At 40.9% G+C, this 25,832-nt stretch overlaps 2 protein-coding genes across 3 annotated transcripts in view; one reads left to right on the plus strand and one right to left on the minus strand.

Annotated features, from left to right (window-relative positions):
- Positions 1 to 12,967, minus strand: part of ncapd3 (non-SMC condensin II complex, subunit D3) — a 75,682-nt gene extending 62,715 nt beyond the window's left edge. For both annotated transcript variants that reach the window (XM_078531943.1, XM_078531932.1), the window contains exons 1-3: positions 12,882 to 12,967; positions 7,751 to 7,911; positions 1,816 to 1,978 (exon numbers count right to left, since the gene is read on the minus strand). In XM_078531943.1, the coding sequence (XP_078388069.1) occupies positions 1,816 to 1,978; positions 7,751 to 7,911; positions 12,882 to 12,942 (385 nt within the window). In that variant the 5' untranslated portion in view covers positions 12,943 to 12,967. The remainder of the gene's footprint in view (positions 1 to 1,815; positions 1,979 to 7,750; positions 7,912 to 12,881) is intronic.
- A 570-nt stretch (positions 12,968 to 13,537) lies between these two features.
- The window catches only part of LOC144669506 (vacuolar protein sorting-associated protein 26B-like), a 38,272-nt gene continuing 25,977 nt past the window's right edge, over positions 13,538 to 25,832 (plus strand). Inside the window, exon 1 of the mRNA XM_078531976.1 lies at positions 13,538 to 13,954. Within this exon, the coding sequence (XP_078388102.1) occupies positions 13,732 to 13,954 (223 nt within the window). The 5' untranslated portion in view covers positions 13,538 to 13,731. The remainder of the gene's footprint in view (positions 13,955 to 25,832) is intronic.

The following is a 25,832-nucleotide window of genomic DNA, read 5'->3' on the forward strand; positions in this document are numbered from 1 at the left end:
GGCAGGTTGTGTGCTCTCTTCTCATCTTAAAACGGAGCTGGAATGTGTAACATAATTTTTAAGAAGTTGGGTCATACTTAAATTGGGGATAAAAAAATTGTTCAATTTCATATTTTCTTTAAGGTTAAAATAGAGCCCGAATATGTCCAGTTCAGCAAGCTGACAAGAGGACACTCAGCAGTGGCAGTTCTAGATGTCATTTGTGCTTAATGGCAGATAAATGCATTTTAACTGCCTGAAACAGGTGGCCCACTTAATATAGTTTAAGAGTGGCTTTGTAATTGATGCCTACATTTCACATCATTTCCCCGATATAGGTGGTTGTATGAGATAAAAGAGGGACAGTGTAAGTGGTGAGGAGTATACCTGCAAACTGTGCTGCAAATTGAACTTTCAAACAAAGGCAGTATGGTTTTGAAATCTTTCCTTGTTGGTTTACAACTTTTGGCGTCAAATTTCAGCTCTCTCATAGGTAAGTCCCTATGTTTTAAGATAGCGTTTTCACTAGGCTTGATCACTAGTTAATCCTTCATCAAGATACCCAGCATAATGAGCTGAACAACCTTGTATTCATTTATTCTGAATTTATTTCAAGTCTCCACAGTACCTCTTTCCAATTATAGATATTAAGTTAAACATAAAACCGGTTCTCAGATGAATATATTTTATAAAAGCAGGAAGTTAATAACTGACTGAGACCAAATACATCTATTTATAAAAAACACTTTTATTGCTTGCATGCCAAAAAGTTAGATAAAAAGGTCAATTGCCAAGTTGTTTTGAATATCTTTATATCTGCCAAGTCTTTTTTTTCCTCTAATTCCAAATGCTCAGACTCAAACAAACAATTACAGAATTTAAATATCTTTTTTAAATTTAATAACCAAAATTCCCTGGATTTTGAACAACTGTCAACCACGTTTGAAAATAACTGGCATCAGACACATAGTTTTAAAAAAAATTAGGCTGCATTTGTTCAAATGTAACTCAGCTCTATCTCAAACTGCTTAGGCAGCTGAACAAAACTTGTAACATTGGTATGGAGATGAGCTTGGTACAAGATTCTGGCTGCAACCCAGTCTTAAATTCCTAAAGCATTGTTACTGAATTCGAAGGAACAGGCAGTAATCATGAAAAAGATTTGTTAAAAATACTTAGTTTTTCTAGAAGCAGCATTCCACCAGCTAGTTATACAATACCCCATGCAAAACACAAGTGACACAAAGCTGCTTCGAAGGCAGCTCCCTACCTCCTGACATCAGTGTACTCAGAGACTAAATCAGGTCCACACTCCAGAAGAACCCTATTGCTTTATTAGCTAATGTCTTGTGAAACTGCTTTGCATCTATATAAAAGGAGTATGTCAAAGGGTCTGCTGATTATAATGGAACAACTTACACTTAAAAAAATAACTAAAACAAGGGAGCAATTCATACACAGGTATGATTTCCATGGCTGCTACTCAACAGCAGCACTGCAAAAGCAGTCTATGGAAAAAACAAAGGGGAAGTAGAAAGAAGGGTTACAAATAAATTCAGATAAGCAAAATTTCCATCCTAAAATGTCTTTTACAGTTTCAGTTTAACCATACATATAAAACACTCAAGGTGGTTTACAAACGGTGGACATTTCTGATAAGAGGCAAAAAGTTAGAAAATTTATTTGACAGGTTCAAAAATGTATTGATCTGCCAGAATTCCATCGCAAAAAGCTGCATTTAGCCCACTTGGTTGGAATTTTTTTCTAAAACAAAAGACTTGGAGTTCTGTTATGTGGATTATGTTACTAAGCATTTTTTGAGCTATGCAACCTCACCTGGGATTTCGAGGAGCAGGAAATAAAGTCCAGCTGCATGTAAGGCATATTCTCGTTGGATGACATCAGCTCTCTTATTCTGGACCGTGCAGATAAAATGATGCAAGACAGCAATGAGGGCATTGTGGGAGAGATTATTCTCTGCAAAGATTGTCCAAATATCCTAACAAAAAGGAAAAACATAAATTCACTTCAGATACAAAATTTGACCAAATATAAGTTTTGGGAATCAGGCATAATAAACGTAGGTTTGTTAAAGTCACTGAACTTTACTGGTAATGTGAAGAGTCATATAGGTCAAAAATTTTTTGTGGAGCTTAAACACTGCTTCTGTAAGCAAATTTTATTAAAAATTCAATCCACAAGAGTGCAGTCTGTGTATGTGAAGATATTATACACAATCTGAAATTCCTTTAGCAACTTATACCATCACTTCAGAATGGGATTAAAATAAGCTAAAAAGTGGAAAATTAATGGGCTAGAGATGGCATTACAAAAGAATCTTATTTATGTTCCTTTCCTACTAATTTCTTTCCTTCTCCGCCACAAGGTGTCAACTTCTTACCTTAAAGTACTTCACCCAAGTGAAAAGCAGTTGACCTTAATTCCCTTGTCCTCAACACACACATACATGCTTTCTGCAAAGGTCATTTATTTCCCCCTCCCTAACTCAAGAGCACAGATGCCAAATGCCCCTTACTGCTACCATAGCTGAAATCAGGCAGCACAACACTTAAGAGGGATCAAAGTTCCTGAACTGAAATACCTCTATGACTCCAATAGAGGAAGCAGATATTTCATGTTAATAACTTCATGTGGAAGCAAGAGCTGGTCTTAACTTTTATGGGAAAGTACATTAGGCAGAATTGCAAAAACAACATTAGTGGTGAACTGAAGGCTTCCTTTATTAGTGCTTCATGGACTTTCAGTACAATCATTTTAAAAAGAAATAAAAACAAAAACAACCACAAAGGCTCTAGTCTCTTGCACATCCAGGGAGATTTGAAAAATTGCTTTTATTCCATTTAGTAGAAATGAAACTACTTGCAATACCAGTACAGGGGAAGTATGAGGTTTCAGCCACTCAGACTGGCAGGCAACAAGGTTCTCTCTGTTGCCATCTCCTCCTTAGGTATCAGAACACTTTTGTTTTTAGTACTGCAGAGTCCAAAGGCTGGACTATCAAGTCTGTTGCACATCAAGAGACCTAATCCAAAAACAGGTGTCCAGAAAGCCAGATGCAGTATCATGATATTTACAGTACCAATGTCCCATCAATTTCAGCACTAGAGACAGTGGCAGATGTGCAATATAAATGAATTACTATCTTAAAAAGCAGTTGATATTATAGTCTAGAAACAGACATTTTCTATAGGACTTCTCTCCCCGCCCCAACCATGTGACATCATAATGTCTCACTTAAATTAGTATTGGGATTGTCTTTGCAGACAACAGTTTCGATTCATATTACAGGAGTTGAACCTCATGTTGCAAAAAAACTTGAAATACGGAACACTTGCCCAAAGGCTCAGCGATAATGAAGTTAAGGCCCCTCAAGGTTTGATTCCTAGTCTTTTTTTGAGTTAGCTGATTTAAGACAGAGCAGTATTAAGGACCTTGCAACTGGTTTGGGCCCTGGATCTGCAGAGTGCAAAAGAAGCCAGAAACCTACTGCTATTATTATTCAGAGATTCCTACAGCGTACATCACATTTGTGGACGTTGAATGAGGACAAGACAAAGTTGTGATCTTTCCAATGACTGAGCAACCTGACAGCTGACTGAATCATGGCCATTTTATTCTTGGAAGAACTAACAAAGAAAAAACATAATCAAGTAGTTATAAGTCATAGAACTCAATAATTTTTTCACCTCTGTAATTTCTAACTTATATGCATTTTTTTCAGTTTTAAATGCTTTCATTTTCTTCTCTCTCTATTCCCCTTTCTTTTATCAATTACCTAACTTTCTTGACTTCTTCAAATTAACAGCTCATGAGTCAGACAAAGCTGGAAATCCTGGATAAATGAACTAGTAGGCAAGATAAATTTTAAATCGACACAAATGAGTAATCTTGCCCGAATAAACCAAGATGCATTTTACATACATTACAGATTTAATTTGGAGTTACAGCTTATCTAATTTACCCAAGTGTCTATAGAAATGACATATGGTACAAATGGAATCCACAATGAAATAAAAACAATTCTGCTCTTCACAGCCACTGGTCAGTAAAATCAGCTTCTCATTGTTTCTGCGTGTGAAAACGTGGATTTGGTCCAGCCTTTCAATTAACAACACTCAACCATTATTTAAAAGGGAACGAGATTGGTCTATATTGCTACCATATCACAAAAATTAGGAAGTCGTAAAGTTCTATTCTACCAGGCACACAGGAATGCTATTAACAGTCCAATGTACCTTTTCTGATGAATTGTATTGCTTAGACATGAGGTTATTGGAGTAGGATTTCATCACATCACAGGCGGAGGAAAAGATTTTGCACAATGTTTCCAAACTCCCACAAAGCGGCAGTTAAAATACACACGAGTACATGATAATTGAATTAGAAAAATACACTTTTTAAAAAATTCTTTCACAGGATGTGCTGGCTAGGCCAGCATTTATTGCCCATCCCTAATTGCCCTCAAGAAGGTAGTGATGGTGAGCTGCCTTCTTGATCTGCTGTAATTCATGCGGTGTAGGTATACCCACAGTGCTGTTTGGGAGGGAGTTCCAGGATTTTGACCCAGCAACAGTGAAGGAATGGCGATATATTTCTAAGTCAACATGGTGTGTGGCTTGGAGGGGAACTTGCAGATGGTGGTGTTCCCATGCATCTGCCTTGTCCTTCTCAGTGGTAGAGGTTTTCAGTTTGGAAGGTGCTGCTGAAGGAGCTTTGAAGAGTTGTTGCAGTGCATCTTGTAGACGGTACACACTTCTGCCACTGGATGCTGAAGGTGGGGGACTGGCTGCCAATCAATTAGGTTGCTTTGTCCTGGATGGTATCGAGCTTGAGTGTGATTGGAGCTGCACTCATCCAGGCAAATGGAGGGCATTCCATCACACTCCTAACTTGTACTTTGGAGATAGACGACAGGCTTTGGGAAGTCAGGAGGCGAGTTACTCTCCACAGAATTCCCAGCCTCTGACCTGCTTTTGTAGCCACAGTATTTATATGGCTGGGCTAGTTCAGTATCTGGTCAATGGTAACCCCCAAGGATGTTAATAGCTGGGGGGTATTAAGCGATGGTAACACCATTGAACGTCAAGGAGCGATGGTTAGATTCTCTCTTGTTGGAGATGGTCATTGCCTGGCACGAATGTTACTTGCCACTCAACAGCCCAAGCCTGGATATTGTCCAGGTCTTGTTGCATTTGGGCATGGACTGCTTCAGTATCTGAGGAGTAGCAAATAATGCTGAACATTGCAATCATCACTGAACATCCCCACTTCTGACCTTCTGATGGAAGGTCATTGATGAAGCAGCTGAAGATGGTTGGGCCTAGGACACTACCCGAAGGAACTCCTGAAGTGATGCCCTGGAACAGAGATGATTGACCTCGAACAACCACAACCATGTTCCTTTGTGCTAGGTATGACTCCAACCAGTGGACAGTTTTCCCCTGATTCTCGTTGACTCCATATTTGCTTGAGCTCCTTGATACCATACTTGGTCAAATGCTGCCTTGATGCAGTCACTCTCACCTCACCAAGTTCAGCTCTTTGTCCATGTTTGGACTAAGGCTCTAATGAGCTCAGTAGCAGAGTGGTCCTGGCGGAACCCAAACTGAGCATCAGTGAGCAGGTTGTTGCTGATTAAGTGCCACCTGATTTCTATCTACGACACTTTCCATTATTTTACTGAGGATCGAGAGTAGACTGGGGCGGTAATTGGCTGGGTTGGATTTGTCCTGCTTTTTGAGTGCAGGACATACCTGGGCAGTTTTCCAATTGCTGGGTAGATGCCAATGTTGTAGCTGTACTGGAAAATCTTGGCTAAGGCCACAGCTAGTTCTGAAGTACATGTCTTCAGTACTATTGCTGGAATATGGTCGGTGCCCATAGCCTTGCAGTATCCAGTGCCTTCAGCTGTTTCTTGATATCACGTGGAGTGAATTGAAATGGCTGAAGACTGGCATTTGTGAAGCTGGGAACCTCAGGAGGAGACAAAGATGGATCATCCACTCAGCACTTCTGGCTGAAGATTGTTGCAAATGCTTCAACCTTGTCTTTTGCACTGGGCTCCCCCATCAGTGAGGATGGGGATATTTGTGGAGACTCCTCCTCCTGTTCATTGTTTAATTGTCCAACATCATTCACAACTGGACGTGACAGAACTGCAGAGCTTAGATCTGATCCATTGGTTGCGGGATCACTTAGCTGTCTGTTGCATGCTGCTTTCACTGTCTGGCATGCAATTGGTTCTGTGCTGTTGCTTCACCAGGTTGACACCTCATTTTTAGATATGCCTGGTGCTGCTCCTGGCATGCCCTCCTGTACTCTTCATTGAACCCTGGCTTAGTGGAAATGGTAGAGTGGGGGATATGCTGGGCCATGAGGTTACAGATTGTGGTTGCATACAATTCTGCTGCTGCTGATGGCCCACAGCGCCTCATGGTTGCCCAGTCAAGTTGCTAGATTGGCTATAAATGTTTCCCATTTAGCACAGTTGTAGTGTCACACAACACAATGGAGGGTATCCTCAATGTTAAGATGGGACTTTGTCCCCAAGGACTATGTGGTAGTCACTCCTACCGATACTGTCATGAACAGATGCATCTGAGGCAGGCAGGTTGGTGAGGATGAGGTCAAATAGGTTTTGTTGGTTCCCTCACCACCTGCTGCAGACCCAGTCTAGCATTTATGTCTTTTAGGACTCAGCCAGCTTGGTCAGTAGTCATACTGCTGAGCCACTTCTGATAATGGACATTGAAGTCCCCCACCCAGAGTACATTCTGTGCCCTTTGACCTGATGCCATGAGACTTTATGGGGTCCAGAGTCAATGTTGAGAACTCCTAAGGCAACTCCCTCCTGACTGTATACCACTGTGCTGCCATCTCCACGGGGTCTGTTCTTTTGGTGGGACAGGACATACCCAGCGATAACGATGGTGGTGTCTGGGACATTATCTGTAAGATACAATTCCGTGAGTACAACTATGTCAGGCCATTGCTTGACTCGTCTGTGGAACAGCTCTCCCAATTTTGGCACAAGCCCCCAAGGTGTTACTAAGGAGGACATTGCAGGGTCAACAGGGCTACTTTTGCTGTTGTCGTTTCCAGTGCATCGGTCGATGCCAAGTGATCCGCCCGGTTTCATTCCTTTTTGTAGACTTTTAACTGTTTTGATACAACTGAGTGGATTTTAAGAGTCAACCACATTGCTGTGGGTCTGGAGTTACATGAAGGCCAGACCAGGTAAGAATGGCAAATTTCCTTCCCTAAAGGACATGAGTGTTTTTACGACAATCGTTTCATGGTCTCTATTAGAGGTTAACTTCAGATTTATTACCTGAAGTTTCCATCAGCTGCCATGGTGGGATTTGAACCCTTTTGTCTCTGGAATACTAGTCTGGCGACACTACCACTAATTTATAAACCTCCCCTTATACAGACGCAACTTATTTGGCTGGTGAGAGTGAAGGAGAGGTCCCAGCAGTGGTGCAGCAGTCTGGAAAAATCCCACCCCAATAGCACTAATGACCATTGACAAATAACCTTCTGTGCTGCAAGATCCTATGATTCCATAATGGGAGCCATCACATTTGAATGTATTAAGCAAGACTACAATAATGCTTACTATCTTCCTAAAAGCTGCAGCTTGAATGGAAAGCAAGGCATAAAAGTAAAGAAACAATGCATTTAGTCATAAATTTGCACTGATGGCAATGATTAGACTAAAGGGAGAATACAAACCATCCAGAATACTTACACCCAATGTCTCTGCTGGCTGGTGCTGATCAATGAACTTAAAAAGACTCTTGTAAAGTTGGGAGAATATTTCAATTCCATTTTCTGTAATCTCTGATTCCAAACGTGAATCTAATGGTTCAGTCTCTGTAAAATCCAACTCCCATACTGTATCTACCCATGCTGAAAAAAAGCACCAAGAATCAATACATCTTTCAATACTCAAAAGAATGAGAAGAGATACATAAAATACAATGAGACTATAACAATGTTTGTCATGTGCCTGCTATTCATTTTACAGGCAATTTTACATATCTGCTTCAACTCCAGAAAAGCAGTGCTCAATTGGCTTCCAAGCAGCGTTTTCCTTTTAAATACATATTAGCCTGCCAACAGTGTTTGTAAAGTTGTACCTGGATGCTCACGAATGCAAACATTGCTATTTCTATTATAGCATATAGTCACCAGAGTGCTGTACTCCTGACATCACTGACACAGTATTAGGTTTTTTATTTAACTGGCAGTGTCCTAATATGTATCATCTGTAAGCTGGCAACCAGAAACCAGTAAATTCAGCTTCCTTCTACAGCTGGCAGTCTAATAGGTCCATGAGAAGCAGAAAAAAAAGCAGGAAAGTTAGTGTATTTTTTTTAAACATATGGTACATAATTGATATATCAGCTAAAAAGTGCAGGTGGGAGAGGGCTACCATGTTAATGTTTACACAGTTGATTGAAGGTTAATATGGGTACCATAATGCAGTGTGCAAAGATATGGGTACAAGCTCCCACATGAGCAGTGCTGTACAGGGAGGGATATTATACCGTCTTGACTTGGCAGCTCGTGGATACTCTCTGGTGGCAGCCAAGAGCTGATTTGGAGGTGACATGGGAGTAGAATGCCCAGAACATCAGTTTGCCTGCAAGCACGAGTTAAGAGAAGGAAACTTACCAGGCTAGAAAAATCAGACTAAAAAATGTGTGCACTCACATTTGAAAATAATATCAAAACAGAAAATTCTGCAAATACTCAGCACTTGTGGAGAGAGTACATAGTTAATGCTTCAGGCTGATGTCCATTCATTGGATCGGTAAAGAGTTAGAGATGGTTTTAAGCAGGTTCAGAGGAAGGGATAAAAGAACAAAATGGATGATGGCACAACAATTTACAAAGTGATTTTAACATAATAAAAAGTGTCCCAAGGTGCTTCACAGGAGCACTAGAAAACAAAATATGACACTTAGCCACATAAGAGATATCAAAAGCCTGATCAAAGAGGTCTCTTAAAGGAGGAAAGCAAGGTAGAGAGGCAGAGAGTGTAAGGAGAAAATTCTAGAGCTTCAGACCCATTCAATTGATAGCATGAACTCTAGGCAAAAGGGGAGGGTACTGTCTGTTCTTTCCACCCTCTCCCAGTCTCTGTATTTGCTTTAAACCTATTTCATGCAATTTCCATTTTGTATTTTTCTTTTTGTGCTTGGAAATGATTAAAAATACCAATTTAGAATATTCTCACTGCTCCACACCCAACTTTTAATTATACTGCAAGCTCAGCTAATATTCACCGTATCTGTAAAATAGTTAAAAGCTGAATTACAAAAATAAAACCCATAAAAGTCTTTCCTCCACCTCTTCATTGAGCCAAACTACCTACAGATTCCCAGCAATGCACATGAACCCAAGTACATTAATATCCTCACACAATGCCAAAACTGCTGAACCACACGAGTTGGTGTTATGACCACATGAGGAGGGGTTAAAAAGTGACTCGCTTAATTTACCACTCCAGGTCTGGCTGTGACATGGTAGTGTTGTGAATTTAGTGAGAATGTGCTTTGCCAATGCTATAGGAATCCCACTATGTACACTTTCAGATGATAAAGAATTAATCTCACAGGTTTTCTGAGTTCAAATCAAAGAACAATATAAGTTTTTTGACCCTACTTCCGAATTAAAAGAAGAGAACTAGGTAAATCGTAACCCTCATTCACAAGTCACACATTCCCTGGGCCCCACTCACACACACAAACTAGTACAGATGGTAGAATGAGAAGATAGACGTAAAGATTGTTTATTTTTTCCATGAATTGTAAAGAATAAACAATCAAAAGGAATATCTGGTTAACTGTCCTTTGGCTGGTTTTGATGTGGCAATTCCAGGTTGCGGTTGTTTTGTTCAGTTTCATCCTAGGTGTAGCTGCATGGAGCAGATTTCCATGTTTTATCCCCAAAAGATCTTGGGTTACAGTAGATTCCTCTTTCTGGGATGGTTACTTATAGAAACATAAAAAATAGGAGTAGGCCATTCGGCCCCTCAAGCCTGCTCCGCCATTCAATATGGTTATGGCTGATCCTCTATCTCAACGCCATACTCCCACTCTCTCCCCATACTACTTGATGCCTTTAGCACCTATAAAATCTATTTCCTTCTTAAATATATTCAGCCTTCTGTGGTAGAGAATTCCACAGGTTCACCACCGAGTGAGGAAAATTCATCTCATCTCAGTCCTGAATGGCCTATCCTGTAAACTGAGACCCCTTGTTCTAGAACCCACCCACCCAGTCAGCAGAAACATTATCCCTGCATCCAGTCTATCCAGCCCCATCAGAATTTTATACATTTCAATGAGGCCACCCCCCACACCCTCACCTTCTTCTAAACTCCAGTGAATAAAGGCCTAGTTGACCCATATGACAATCCTGCCATCCCAGGAATCAATCTGGTGAACCTTCACTGCACTTCCTCTATGGCAAGTGTGTGCTTTCTTTGGTAAGGAGACCAAAACTGCACACTATAATCCAGCTGTGGTCTCACCAAGGCCCTGTACATCTGCAGTAAGACATCCTTGCTCTAGTACTCAAATCATCTTGCAATGAAGGCCAACATGCCATTTGCCTTCTAAACTGCTTGCTCCACCTGCACACTTGCTTTCTGTGACTTGTGTACAAGGACACCCAGGTCGTCCCTCTGTACATCACCATTTAAATAATACTCTGCCATTCTGTTTTTCCTACCAAAGTTGTTAACTTCACACTTATCCACATTATATTGCTTCTGCCATGTATTTGCCCATTCACTCAACTTGTCCAAATCACTTTGAAGCCTCTTAACATCCTCCTCACCACTCACAAAACTAGGTGGGAATGTATCATCAGCAAACTTGGAAATATTACAGTTGGTTCCCTCATCAAAATCATTGATATATTTTGAATAGCTGGGGCCCCAGCACTAATCCCTGCGGTAACCCATTAGTCACTGACTGCCACTCCAAAAAAGATCCATTTATTCCTGCCTCTGTTTGCTACCTGCTAACCAATTCTCAATCCATGCCAATATATTACCTCCAATCCCACATGCTTTAATTTTGCACACTAACCTCTTATGTGAGACTTTATCAAAAGCTTCCTGAAAATCCAAATACACCACATCCACTGTTTTGCCCATATCTATTCTACTAGTTACGTCCCCAAAAAACTTCAGTTGGTTTGTCAAACATGATTTACCTTTCATAAATCCATGTTGACTTTGTATACTCCTACTGATATTTTTTAAGTGTCCTGCTATCACATCCTTTATAATAGACTCCAGTATTTTTTCCCCTACTACTGATGTTAAGCTAACCGGTCTGTAATTCGCTGTTTTCTCCCTTCCTCCTTTTTTAAATAGTGGGGTTACATTTGCCACCCTCCAATCTGCCAGGACTGTTGCAGTATCTACAGAATTTGGAAAATGACAACCAACGCATTCACTATTTCCAGGGCCACCTCCTTTAGTACCCTGGAATGTAGATTATCGGGTCCTGGGGATTTATCGGCTTTCAGTCCTACTAATTTCTCCAGCACATTTTTTTCAGTAATACTAATTACCTTCAATTCCTCTTTCTTTATACTCTCCTCCTTCACTATACCCTTGGTTCCCTAGTATTTCTGGGAAGTTACTTGTGTATGCTTTGCAATATCTGTGCTCAATACTTCAGAGAGAGACACACACCCAGGTCTTGCAGACTTTCAGGATGTCTTTGTGATATCTGCTCTGACTTGGTAAAACACGGTTCTTAAAAAACTTTGCTGACTGTATATTCCAGAGGAATTTAATTACCATATCTGCTGTAGTCAGTGTGTTGGAGAACAGGTAATTACTATTTTTGATGTCTCATCTCAGAAACTTTTAAAGAGCAATTGTGTAAATGTCAACAGGAGATGATAAGTCCTTCACGCTCCCAGAGGTGGACGGGTGCGAGAATGTTCCTTTTCATCCCACTTGGGGGCGGAATTGTATATTCAGCTGGCCGGCTGTCTCAATGGGATTAAAGTTTATTAAAAACCCAGCCAGAAAATAGGCATTAGAAATTATATATTTTTCTTTAAACAAAACACATCCTCGTAAAATTGGATACAGAACTGCATGTACAAGAATTCCTGCAACATCTACTTATTTCACAAATATAATCACAACTACCATGATACAATCAGTGAATCTACAGGCATTTTTTGGCACTGTATTCCTACGAGATTAACCAGTCTGTGGATTTACACGGACATCACAGCAAATCACAACAATCTCACGCTATCTCCACGGCAGCAACAAGGAGCTGCACAATGCATGTCAGGATTCCTCCACTGTTCATTTCCAAACTCGTCTGGAGTACAAAACATTTCCTGGACAAAATACTGCAGATGCTGGAAATCTAAAGTAAAAACAGAAATTGCCGGAGTAACGTCTCGAGCCCAATATGATTCGTCTTTAAATCCCTGCGATGTTCGGTGTATGCAACAGCTAACTTTAGCACACCGAGAACGTAATCATTTGCAAGATATGCAGTTAGACCAATTGACTGTGAATGACAGCCAGGACCTACATTAAGTTGCACGGGTAATTTTCAGTTGTACCATCTACAGGTCGCGTATGAATGGTTAAGTATGCAGCTAAACATTTCTTCCCATGATTTGCAAACAAATAAGTTCAAAAGTAAGCGCAAAGCAGGGCATCTTGCATTAAGTCTGACATATTAGGCACCCAGTCCTGTCCCCAGGACAGGAAAGATACCCCTACAAAGGAACTACCTATTTATTAGTTATCCTCTCCGCCCCCGCAGATTGTAGCAGGAAGGTAGCTTCACCATCCCCAAGGTGCTCACCACCAACCCCCTTACCTGTATTAATCTGCCGCAGTTTGAAGGATTCCAGTCCCAGCACCAGCTGCGTTCCAGCCATTTCAAACCCAACTCACCCGCCAAAATAGGGCGCCGGCGCCGCGCCTGCGCACTAATCCTCAACACCCCCACGATGCCGGCACAAAAGGGGGATTAAAAACTGAAATGTTATAATTTTTATCACTGCGTTTACATTTATAGAAAGCTTTAATTTGCTATCTGAAGCCTAATTTGGTTTTTTAAAATTATTTTCTCCCCGGCGGCGTGCGGCCGTTAATGCGCGTGCGCAGTTGGGTGGTTCGTTTCCAGGCTTTTGTCAGTTGGAATTACAAATATTCAAATGAGCAGCGGGTACTTCCTTTTGGGTGGTTTATTGGATTGAGTCTTTAATTTGTTTCTCAGTGACTTCTAGTTTCTAGTCATCCTGACGCTATATTAAGTTTTGACAAAAAATAATTATTTAAGTCCAAGATTGGGGAAGAAGGGTCAAAATTTCACATAAATACTTTTCCTTCACTCTGAATTGAAATTTAGGTTTGTTATTTTTTTTTAAAAAAAGATTGTTAAACGTAATTTTATTTGGGGGGGTGAAAAATGAGGTCACATGACATCCAGGCTGGCGCATGCGCCTCATGCAGGGGCGGGCGAAGGGGCGCATGCGCGCTGAGGGCGAGGGCGAAGTTGCTGCAGAGACACAGAAACAGGAAAAGGATCCAAGCAGCCTGCACCCACTGGGCTGGGATTTGTACAGGGCCAAGCAGTGTGTTTTATTGTGGGACGAGATAGGGGCTTCAGGTCCACCCTGCATTTCCTTTTTCCATTTTGAAATCAAAGAAAAAAAACGACAAAAATGAGCTTTTTCAGTTTTGGGCAAAGTGCAGAAATTGACGTTTTGTTGAATGACGCTGAGACTCGCAAAAGAGTGGAGCACAAGACAGAAGACGGGAAGAAGGATAAATACTACCTGTTCTACGATGGAGAGACTGTCTCCGGGAAAGTGAATGTCACTCTGAAAAACCCCGGGAAAAGGCTAGAACATCAAGGGATTAAAATCGAGTTCATAGGGCAGATTGGTAGGTAGCCACTAAGGCCTGAATGTGAGATGCATTGGAATTTGTTCTTTGAATTATTGAAGGTTGTAGCCGAGTCGTGTTGCTTCATTTGCCGAGCGCATTGAACTGTTGGGAGGCGGGTCTTCCCAACTGGGCCCCTCATTACATGCTGCCTGACTGTTGCTACGTCGAATCTGTCACAAGAAAGACGTTTTGCCCCTCTTTTCACAGCTGTAAATATAAAATTAGGTACCAACCTAGAGGTTCAGTTACACCGCCTGCGTTCATTAATTTGAGTTGTGGTCATCACTATTTTTGAGCCAACACACATCTATCTAGCAGTTTTTTTTAACGTTAAAATGTCCTAAGGCATTTCAATTTCAGACCCAAGTAGTAGGGACGTTAAGGTAGTTGGCTAAACCAGAGGTTAACTTTATAAGGAGGCTTTTGAAGCTGGGGTAGCATAATGTAAGAAAGAGAGAAATTTGCAAAAGACTTCCAGAAAATCAGGGGTGAGTTGACTGAAGGTTCTGCATCCCATGGTAGGGAGTGGGAAATGTTCAGCGAGAGCTGCCAGAAGGGATGTAAATCTGGAGTAATTTGAAGAGGTGGATGGAGTGAGTCTGGAAGTGTTTGAGGGTGAGGTTTTGTACTTTATGTATAATGGAACCTTTATAAATCACTTGTATCTTTAAAGTAGGCACATTACAGGACCATTATAAAGTAACATTTGACACCAACCCATGTAAGAAGGTATTAGGGGAGATGATTTTTGAACAGGATATATTGAGTGAGCGGTTAGCAAAGCATATAGGATCTTGGGCTTCATAAATAGAAGTATTGAGTACAAAAGCAGGGGAGTACCGCTGAACTTTTATAAAGCTCTGGTTAGGCCCTAACTAGAGAATTGCATCTAGTTCTGGTCACCACACTTTAGGAAAGATGTGAAGATCCTTGAGAGGATACAGAGGAAATTTACTAGAAAGGCTCCAGGGATGGGGATTTTAGTTAAAAGGTTTGGTTGGTAAGGCTTGGGTCGTTCTCCTTGCAGCAAAGGAGATAGAGGTACGATTTGATAGAGGAATACAAGATTATGACCGGCTTAGTTAAGGTAGACAAGGAAAAACTCCCCCCATTAGCTGATGGTAGAAGGACTAGGGGACACGTTTAAGCTTTTGAGCAAGAGATGCAGGGAACGTGAGGAAGAACTTTTTTATGCAGTGAGTGGTAATGATCTGGAACTCGCCAGGTGGAAGCTGCTGGTGGAAGGGGAATCAATCAATGATTTCAAAAGGAAATTGGTAGAGCACTTGAGGGAAATTAACTTGCAGAGCTATAGGGCAGTCAGACTGGCTAGATTGCTTTGTGGGGAGCGGGCATAGACTCGCTGAGCCAAATGGCTGCCTCCTGCGATGTAAATGACTCTGACTTTATGATGAAAAGCTTGCCCACAGAGGTATGTTTTAAGGAGTGTCTTAAAAGAAGGAAAGAGAGGTGGAAAGTTTCATGGAGGAAATTCTATCACTTAGGGCTATGGCAACTGAAGCCATGGCCACTGATGCTGGAATGATTTAAATTGGGGATGCGTAAGAACCCAGAATTAGAGGAGCTTAGATATGTTGGAGGGCTTTTTGGGTGGAGAAGATTACAGAGGTAGACAGGTGCATTTTGTGCATAAATTTGAAAATAAGGATAAAAAATTAAAATTGAGGCATTGCTTAATTCAGATCTAATGCAAGTTAGCAGGCACATGGTGATGAGTGAATGGAACTTTGAGAGTTAGAACATGGGCAGCAGCGCTTTGGATGACCTCATACTTACAGAGGGCAGAACATTTGGGCAGCCAGGAGTGCATTGGAATTGTTAAGCCTAGAGGTAGCAACGGAACGGATGAGTGTTTCAGCAGCTGGTGAGCTGAAGTGGGCTAGATTTGGGCAGTGTTACAGAGGTAAAATTAGGTGTTCTGAGTGATGGCACTGTTATGACACAGAAATTGGTAAAAGCTGAGTTCTTTAAGTTCCGGAGGGAAACTTGAACAACTGCCATAACCTATATAGCATCTCCCAGCCAGGTGGAATATTTCACCCATTCTTTTGAATGGTTTATTTAAAAATGCAAATTGCCTCCTTGACACCTATGTTTCTAAACTTCTCCATGTTTATCTAATTACCATTTCAAACCTACTTTTTATACATCAAAGCAGCCAGACTAGCTGGCTTTAATCCAATTAAGACACACACACACCACTAAACTTTATTTAAAAAATAATAATTTCCAATAACATTATAGACATTAATATCTCTTCATGACACGCATTGCTATATGGTTGGAAGTTCTTCTTGCGGGGTCAAATGTGACATCAAGTTTACAAACATTCTGGTTCAGCCTCAGAGTTGCCAGGGAAAGGGATTGAGTCAGTGGATGGGGAACAGAGTTTGTAGCAGGGACTGAAGACAGTGGCTTCTGTCTTAATATTTAGTTGGAGGAATTTTCTGCTCATCGAGTACTGGATGTCAGACAAGCAATTGGACAGCTTAGAGACACTGGAAGAATAGAGAGAGTTGGTGGCGAGGTAGAACTGGATGTCATCAGCGTACATGTAGAAACTGAAATTGTGTTTTCAGGTGATATCGTCAAGCGGCAGCATGTAGATAAGAAACCGAAAGGGGCCGAGGATGGATCCTTGGGGGACACCAGAGATAACAGTATGGAACAGAAAGGGAAGCCATTGCAAGTGATTTTCTGGTGACTACTAGACAAGAATGGAGCCGAGCTCCATTCCTTGGGGCCGTCCCACTAAGATGGACAATATTGACAAGGCATTAATGGAGGGTGGTGTGATCAACTAAGGCAAAGACTATGTGTAGACAGGTTGAGAAGACATGGAGGGATAGCTTACCTTTGTCACTGTCACATAGGATATAATTTGTGACTGATAAGAGCTGTTTTGGTACTGTGGCAGATATGTGATTGGAGGGAATCAGACGTAGCCCTTAGCTGGAGTATTGCATCCATGTAGAATTTTTTATATATATAGTCATTTGGTAGTACAGAACTTGAGTATTGCTGAATAAAGAGACACGCCTAAGCTTTTCATCTTGCACTCATCAGGACACTCCGCAAGAATAAAAATCTAAGGGGAAAGCAACAATTTATACTGTATGTGAAGAGAGTGCTGATTGGTTGCCAAGTGGCGATGCCATGGAGAATACACCAGTGATGGTAATTGACAATTAACCGCCAAGCATTGTTTGAAAGTTAAACCAGGCAGCTTGACCCGGATTGGTCAAGATATTGCCCTGGGGAATGAGTCAGCAAATGGCTGTCATTTATTTAGTTTTCCTGAAACAGGTGCAATATGTATACATGTTCTTTCTGTCTGCAAAGAACAGGGCCCTGTGTATTAATATATGTAGCTTCCAGTACAAACACATGTGCCACACTGCGAGCCCCACTGACGATCTTAAATTGATTGTCAACATAATTCTTAGCACATTGAGGATTATTTGGCAAATGTTGACCAATCACAGAATCCCATCTAATGTTGGACACTATGTTTTGAGTTTTGCAAGCACGGGTGGTTGAGTACAGTCTTTATGCTACCCGTTGCGAACAGCAGCTGAGACATGCCGTTTGATACAATCCGCCAGCCTTTGGGACGTACAACCGACATACCAAGCATCACACTGGCACTGCAATTCATATACCACATTACTCGTTTGTGTGACAGACAGAATGTCTTTTTGGCTTGACGGCAGCCTCCTGTTAGTGGCGAATACCACTCGTTTTACTACTGCATAGTAGCAGTGTGAAATAGCTAGCTTCACCTGTTGTTCAAATTTTTGAGATACCTTACCCTTCCAGGGTAATCTGAGGTACAGTGGGCACTTTTCATGGCCAAAAGTGACAGCCTTGTGCCCGTTCATGATTTTGCGTGATATACAGGGTGAAATGATCTGATCAGGGTCGCCATCATCCTACAGGATGCCTTTGATGTGCCCTAATATACTATATTTGAAAAAGAAAAATATTGCCGGACTATGGAGGCAGAGCAGGAGAGTGGTAATAATTGGATAGTTCTTCACACAATGGACTGAATGATGACCTGTGTCATATGAATCTATGAAGAAATGGGAGTCAATGTAAGGGCATGGAATTTTGTGAGGGATAGGATATAAGCAGAAGAGACGTGTATGAGTTGAAGCTTATGATGGGTTTTGACTCAGTTAGTTAATTCCTACAGAGTGGTTAACTCCGCATCTGATTCATTCGGGAAGATATAAATAGATGTGTAGGCACTGAGATGACACATGATCTCTGCACTGAAGAGAAAATGCCAAGTTCAAAATTGGGAACCAACATACCTTAAAAAGTTAGTAGAACAATAGACATTTTTTTAGGAAGCTTACTTTTAATTCATAACAGATTAAAATAAAATCTGCCCAGTAATAAACATTTGGATCCTGAGAAAACCATTTCTTGTTCCCAGATTCAGTATAGCTAATGTGATTAAGATTTTGAAATTGGTTTGCTCACGTAATGAGAGATTTTGCTGAACTCTCAACCTGTACATGATCCCCTCACAGCCACACACCATCCTAACTGGGAAATATATCACTGCTCCTTCACTGCCGCTGGGACAAAATCCTGGAACTCCCTCCCTAACAGCACTGTGGATGTACCTACACCCCAGTGACTGCAGCGGTTTAAGAAGGCAGCTCACCGCCACCTTCTCAATGGTAATTAGGGATGGGCAATAAATGCTGGCCCAGCTAACGAAGCCCACATCCAGTGAATGAATAAAACAAAAATGATCATGATAGAACAGTACTGCAAGAACTTCGAGAAACTAAATCAGACCTCATGCTTTTAAGAGAAACAAAGCTGAATTTCCTCAACATGAAGCATCAATACAAAAAATCTGCATAAAATACCAGCCACATTCTATGTAAATGTTATTTCTTGTATACAGAATTTAGGGTTGCCCCTCATGGACTGCGGCAGAGTTATTGGTGAATTCTTTCAAACACGCAAGAACCACATCTTTTGGTATCTCAGTTGCAAATGTTTCTGTCATTATTGGGTTCTTGGCAACATAGCCTACAGTCACAACACCTGCTTTTTTTTATAGTTGCCGTCGATTGGTAGTTATGCGCCAATATACAAATCCAAAAACAACAGCTCTGTATTGACATAATGTCAGTTATGTTAACTGTGCTTATTTTTGGTTGAAAAACTCGGGCACCAAAAGTGTAAGCATTGGGATATATGCCAATTTTTTCACCACTGGCTGCAGTGGAATATGTAAAAGCACCAACATCTTGTTTAAATGGCATCAAAGACTTATATTTTAATGAGGACTGTGAATTATTGATAGATTTTCTGAATCTTCTGTCTACACTTGATAGATGAGGGTGTCATGGAAATATAAATAGGAGAGGAGTAGCAGAAGAGTGGGACAGTGATGATTCTCCCAAATCAGAACTGCAAAGTACATGCATTTTTACTTGCATTTTTTAACCTGAAATATTGTTTATCTCCACATTATTGGCATGCTGCCTTCTGCATGGTGCTGTTGGCCGATAAACCTGGTAATGCTGTATTCAAAGGCCATGTGCTTCACCAGTCCAGGTGGTTTTCTAAGTAATTTTCCTGCTGTTTGGTGTACATATAACAGATTATAAAGACAAACTCCCGCCCTGTGTCTGGTGAAGGAAGGACAGCAAAGTACATAGTTGTGGACCATAAAAACAGCTGCAGATGCAGTGTTTCTATTCCTCTATTTCTGTGGAGCCTGTCCCACAAAATAAACAAGGCAAATTCTAAACTTGGGAACTGACGACAGAACCACTTTAAAATAGTCCTGCAACTTCCTGGGTACTGATTCAACTGCAAATTTAAAATGTTTCAGTTGATCCTAGTTTGTTAATTAATAGAATGTCATGACAGTTTAAGCTGCAGGGTTCTCTATTGAAAAAGTGTACTTTTTTTAACTTGTGATTTTTAGACTGCCTTGGAAGGCACATGATCTGTTGTACATTAGTCATTCAGTCATAAAGTTCACTATGAAGGAATTGTATGAGACAGTAAAAGCCAATGAAGCTGAATAAGCACAGGGACAATTTGCAAAGCAGATTATACCAAGAATGTCACTAATAGATATTATTGCTATCATTCATTCTATACAGAGAAATGTTTTGATTGTATGTAATGTGAAGGATTCCAGGACTTGTGGTTACAATTATCTCTCACAATGCATTTAACCAAACTTCTGCACTGGTTATTTGAAAGTTCCTGAGCTAATATGCTGCAGTGTATCATGTACGCTTTTCTTTAACCAAACTTATGGTGGAGAAAGCCCACTGATAATCAGTCATAGTCTTTACTGAAGCCAAGTGTCCCACTCAATACAATAGTTTATGGTATTGAAGGCTTGAATGATAGACTGAGCTTCAAGAATTACTTGTAAACAAATGGTCATTTTACATCATTTAAGTACTGATGAACCCTGATCATGCAGCATTTTGATGTGCTTCTGTGATTTATTGTTGAGTTTCTAAACTTGGTGAAACAAACGTCAGTCCTAGGCAGACCACAAGTACTGGAAGAGATTCTATGATGCTCTGAAATCTGTTTACAGGTCCCACTGTACTGATTCATCACCAATCCTCGGTGTGACAGGTTAGCACTGCTCATAGAGCCCAAATTCTAGAAAGACGAGTAGAGCACTTTAACCACATCCTCAGTGGGCCTTCATCCATCAATGAACAAGCAATCAACATAAGAACATAGGAAACACAAGCAGGAGTAGGCCATTTGGTCCCTTGAGCTGCTCTGCCATTCAATAAGATCATGACTGATCTGTTTAAGGCCTTAATTTCTCTTTCCTGTCTGCCCCCTATAACTCTTGACTTCCTTGTCTATCAAAAATTTGTTTCACTCAGCCTTGAATATATTCGATGACCCAGCCTCCACAGCTCACTGAGGAAAAGAATTCCAAACACTTAACAATGTTGTGAGAAGAAATTCCTCCTCCTCCATCTTAAATGGGAGACCTGTTATTCTGAAACTGTGTCCTCTAGTTCTAGATTCTCTAGGAGCAGAAACACCCTTTCAGCATCTACACTGTCAAGCTCATCACGATCCTTTATGTTTCAATAAGATCACCTCTCATTCTTCTGAACTCCAATGAGTATAGGCCCAACCTGCTTAACCTTTCCTCACCTACCCCTCATCCCAGGAATCAGCCTAGTGAACATCTCTGAACTGCCTCTAACGCAAGTATGTCCCTCCTTAAATAAGGTGACCAAAACTGCACGCAGTACTCCTAGGTATTGCCTCACCAATGTCCTGTATAGCTGTGGTAAGACTTTCTTATTTTTATATTTCATGCCCTTTGCAATGAAGGCTAACCATCTGTCGCTTGTTCATGTTGTTCTTTCCAGAGTGCCTACCCTTGTCCTGCCATTATCACATTCTGCTCTCCTACCTTAATGCCACCACTAGCACCTCCTTTAGCCAGTATCACTATCATTAACACCCTTTTGTCCTCTTGTCTATGACATCTCGTAATCTCTCCTTTGCCTCCACCTTTCACTGGCCTATCCAGTTTCACCCACTTCACCACCCCCCCTCTTAAACAGTATAAATTTCATTACATTTTACTTCTCTTTAGCTCTGAAGAAATCATAAGGACTCAAAACATTAACTCTGTTTTATTTTCTCAACAATGCTGTTAGACCTGAGTTTTTCCAGCATTTTCTGGTTTTATTTCAGATTTCCAGCATCCGCAGTATTTTACTTTTATCTGACATTCTGTTTGCCTTCCTGATTACTTCTGTACCTGCACGCTGACTTTTGTGATTCATGTAGAAGGACACCAGGTCCCTCTGAATTCTGCAGTGTCTCTCTATTTAAATAATATTCTGCTTTCTATTCTTTCTGCCAAAGTGGACAACCTCATGTTTTCCTGCATTATACTCCATCTGCCATTTTTTTTGCCCCAGTCACTTAACCAATCTGTATCACTTTTCAGACACTTTTTATCCTACTCACAAGTTGCTTTTCCTACCATAAGACATAGGAGCAGAAGTAGGCCATTCAGCTCATTGAGTCTGCTCCACCATTCAATGAGATCATGGCTGATCTGATAATCCTCAACTTCATTTTCCTGCCTTTTCCCCATAACCCTTGATTCCCTTACTGATTGAAAACCTGTCTATCTCAGCCTCGAATATACTTAACGACCAGCTTTCTGTGGTAAAGGATTCTACAGATTGACTACCCTCTGAGAGAAGAAATTCCTCCTCATCTCTGTTTTAAGTGGGTGCCCCCTTACTCTGAGATTATGCCGTCTAGTCCTAGACTCTCCCACAAGGGGAAACAACCTCTCAGCATCTACCCTGTCAAGCCCCCTAAGAAACTTATATGTTTCAATAAGGTCGCCTCTCATTCTTCTAAACTCTAATGGGTACAGGCCCAACTGACTAAACCTCTCCTCGTAAGAAAATCCGTCCATCCCCGGAATCAACCTAGTGAACCTTCTCTGGACTGCCTTCAATGCCTGTATGTCTTTCCTTAGATAAGGGGACCAAAACTGTTCACAGTATTCTAAGTGTGGTCTAACTAGCGCCTTGTATAGTTTTAGCAAGACTTCCCTATTTTTATACTCCATTCCCTTTGAAATAAAGGTCAACATTCCACTTGCCTTCCCTATTACCTGCTGAACTTGTATGCTAGCATTTTGGGATTCATGCACTAGGACCCCCAAACCCCTCTGTACTACAGCTTTCTGCAGTTTTTCTCCATTTAAATAATATTCAGCTCCTCTATTCTTCCTGCTAAAATGCATAACCTCACACTTTCCCACATTATATTCCATCTGCCAAGTTTTTGTCCACTCACTTAACCTGTTTGTATCCCTCTGTAGACTCTTTGTGTCATCCTCACCACTTGCGTTCCCACCTATTTTTGTGTCATTTGCAAACTTGGCGATAGTACATTTATTTCCCTCATCTAAATCATATATATTGTAAATAAATGTGGCCCCAGCACTGATCCCTGTGGCAGGAGGAGGGGAAGCAGGGTGTCCAAGGATGCGGTGGCATGGTGGTATTTTCACTGGGCTGGTAATCCAGTGACTCAGGATAATGCTCCGGGGACCTGGGTTCAAACCTCACCACGACAGATGGTGGAATTTGAATTCAATAAAAATCTGGAATTAAAAGTCTAATGACCATGAAACCGTTGCCAATTGTCATAAAAACCCATCTCGTTCACTAATGTCCTTTAGGGAAGGAAATCTGCTGTCCTTACCTGGTCTGGTCTACATGTGACTCCAGATCCACAATAATGAGGTTGACTCTTAAATGCCCTCTGCATAAGGGCAATTAGGGACGGGCGATAAATGTTGACCTAGCCAGTGACGCCTACATCCCATGAACAAAAATTTTAAAAAACTCCCCTATTTACAGGTTGCCATTCTGAAAATGTCTCTCTCTCTCTCTCTCTCTCTCTCTCTCTCTCCCCCCCCCCCCCCCCCCCCCCACCCCCCTGCCATATCCCAATTCTCTGTCATCTATTAGTTAGCTAGTCCTCTATCCATGTTAATATACTACCCCCAACACCCTGGGCTCTTATCTTATTAAGTAGCCTTATGTGTACCTTACTGAACGCCTTTTGGAAATCAAAATATATTACATCTACTGTTTCCCCTTTATCTATCTTGCTTGTTACCTCCTCAAAAAATTCTAATAAATTTGTCAGGCATGATTTCCCCTTCATGAAGCCATGCTGACTCTGCTTGATTAGATTATGCATTTCTAAATGCTCTGCTATTACATTCTTTATAAATAGACTCCAACATTTCCCAATGACAGATGTTAAGCTAACTGGCCTATAGTTACCTGTTTTTTGTCTCCCTCCCTTTTTGAATAAGTGTGTTACATTAGCAGTTTTCCAATCCTCTGGGACTTTTCCAAAATCTAAGGACTCTTGGAAGATTACTACCAGTGCATCCACTATCTCTGCAGCTATTTCCTTCAATATCCTAGGATGCAACCCATCAGGTCCAGGTGATTTATTGGCCTTCAGCCCCATTAGTTTCCCTAGTACTTTTTTTTCTAATGATAGTTATTGTATTTATTTCCTCCCCCGCTTTTGCCCCATGATTTGGTATTTTTGGTATGCTATTAGTGTCTTTTACCTTGAAGACTGATGCAAAGTATTTATTCGACCCCTCTGCCATTTCCTGGTTCCCCATTATTATTTCCCCAGCCTCATTCTCTAAGGGGCCTATGGTGACTTAGGCCTCCCTTCCTTTTTATATATTTAAAGAAGCTCTTGCTGTCCGTTTTTATATTACTTGCTAGTTTACCCTCAAAGTTTATTTTCTCCCTTTTTTTTGGTCATCTTCTGTTGGTTTTTAAAACTTTCTCTGGCTTACCACTAATCTTTGCCACATTGTATTTTTTCTCTTTCACTTTGATAAGATCCTTAACTTCCTTGCTTCACCACAGTTGGTTATCCCCTTCCTACAATCCTTCCTCACTGGGATATATCTTTGTTGTGAGTCATTAACCATTTTCTTAAACATCTGCCATTGTTCATCAACTGCCTTTTCTGCTAAACTCCTTTCCCAGTCCACTGCAGCCAATTCTGCCCTCATTACTTTGTAATTACCCTTATTTAAGTTTAACACAGATGTTTCCGAACTAAGTTTCTCATTCTCAAACTGAGTGTAAATTCCACCATGTTATGGTCACTGTTTCCTAGGGGATCTTTTACTCTGAGATCATTTATTAAACCTGCCTCATTACATATTACCAGATCCAAAATAGCCTGATCCCTGGTTGGATGCACAACATATTGTTCTCAGAAACTGTCCCAAATATACTGTATGAATTTATGCCCGTGGCTACCTCTGTCAATTTGATTTTCTCAATCTACATACCTTTGTGTCGCCATTAATTTTGGCTATGATACAGTCGGTCCCTTCAGCCAAGTCATTAACATAGACCTATGTGGCACTCCACTGGTTACAATTTGCCATCCTGAAAATAACCCATTTATCGAGGAAAATCTCTATAAAAATTCTGTTTTCTGTTAGCCAATCCTCTATCCCTGCTAAACTATCTGTCCTGACACCATAAGCTCTTATCTTGTTTTGTAACTTTTTATGTGGCACCTTATCGAATGCCTTTTGGAAATCCAAATACACTACATCTGTTGGTTCCTCTTTATGCATGCTGCTTATTACATCCTCAAAGAACTATAATAAATTTGTCAAACATGATTTCCCTTTCACAAAACTATTTTGACTCTGCCTGATTTATTATGATTTTCCAGATGTCCTGCTACTCTCTCTTTAATAATGGATTTGAGGGTTGATTGAACAGGTTTCATCAACTGCCCTCTTGACTATCTACCCACGCTGTTAGAAACAATAAACACAATCAAATTCCTGAGTCGAGGCAAAGCTCCAGGCTGCTGCTATCCCAGCTGAGCTTACAAGACTGGAGGTCGATGCCTGGTCAAGAAGCTCACTGAACTTTTTCAGTTGTGTTGGAGCAAGGAACCATCCTGCAAGAATACAAAGATGCCTCCATTGTCCACCTGTACAAGCAGAAAAGAACGCATCAATCCTGTGACAATCAGTAAGGAATTTCACTGTCCATCGCCAGCAAAATCTTTACCAGAATCCTTCTGAACCATTTAGTGCAACACCTTACTGAGGTCTACTGCCAGAGAGTCGATGCAGTTTCAGAAAAGGTTGAAGGATCACTGATATGGTGTTTGCAGTTAGACAGCTCCAGGAGAAATGCCAAGAATAGAACAAGGACCTCTAAACAACATTTGTTGACCTGAGCACAAGCCTTTGACACAGTCACCCCTGAGGGCC

The sequence above is a fragment of the Cetorhinus maximus genome, chromosome 2, assembly GCF_964194155.1.
Source record: "Cetorhinus maximus chromosome 2, sCetMax3.hap1.1, whole genome shotgun sequence".
In the NCBI taxonomy this organism is placed as follows: Eukaryota; Metazoa; Chordata; class Chondrichthyes; order Lamniformes; family Cetorhinidae; genus Cetorhinus; species Cetorhinus maximus.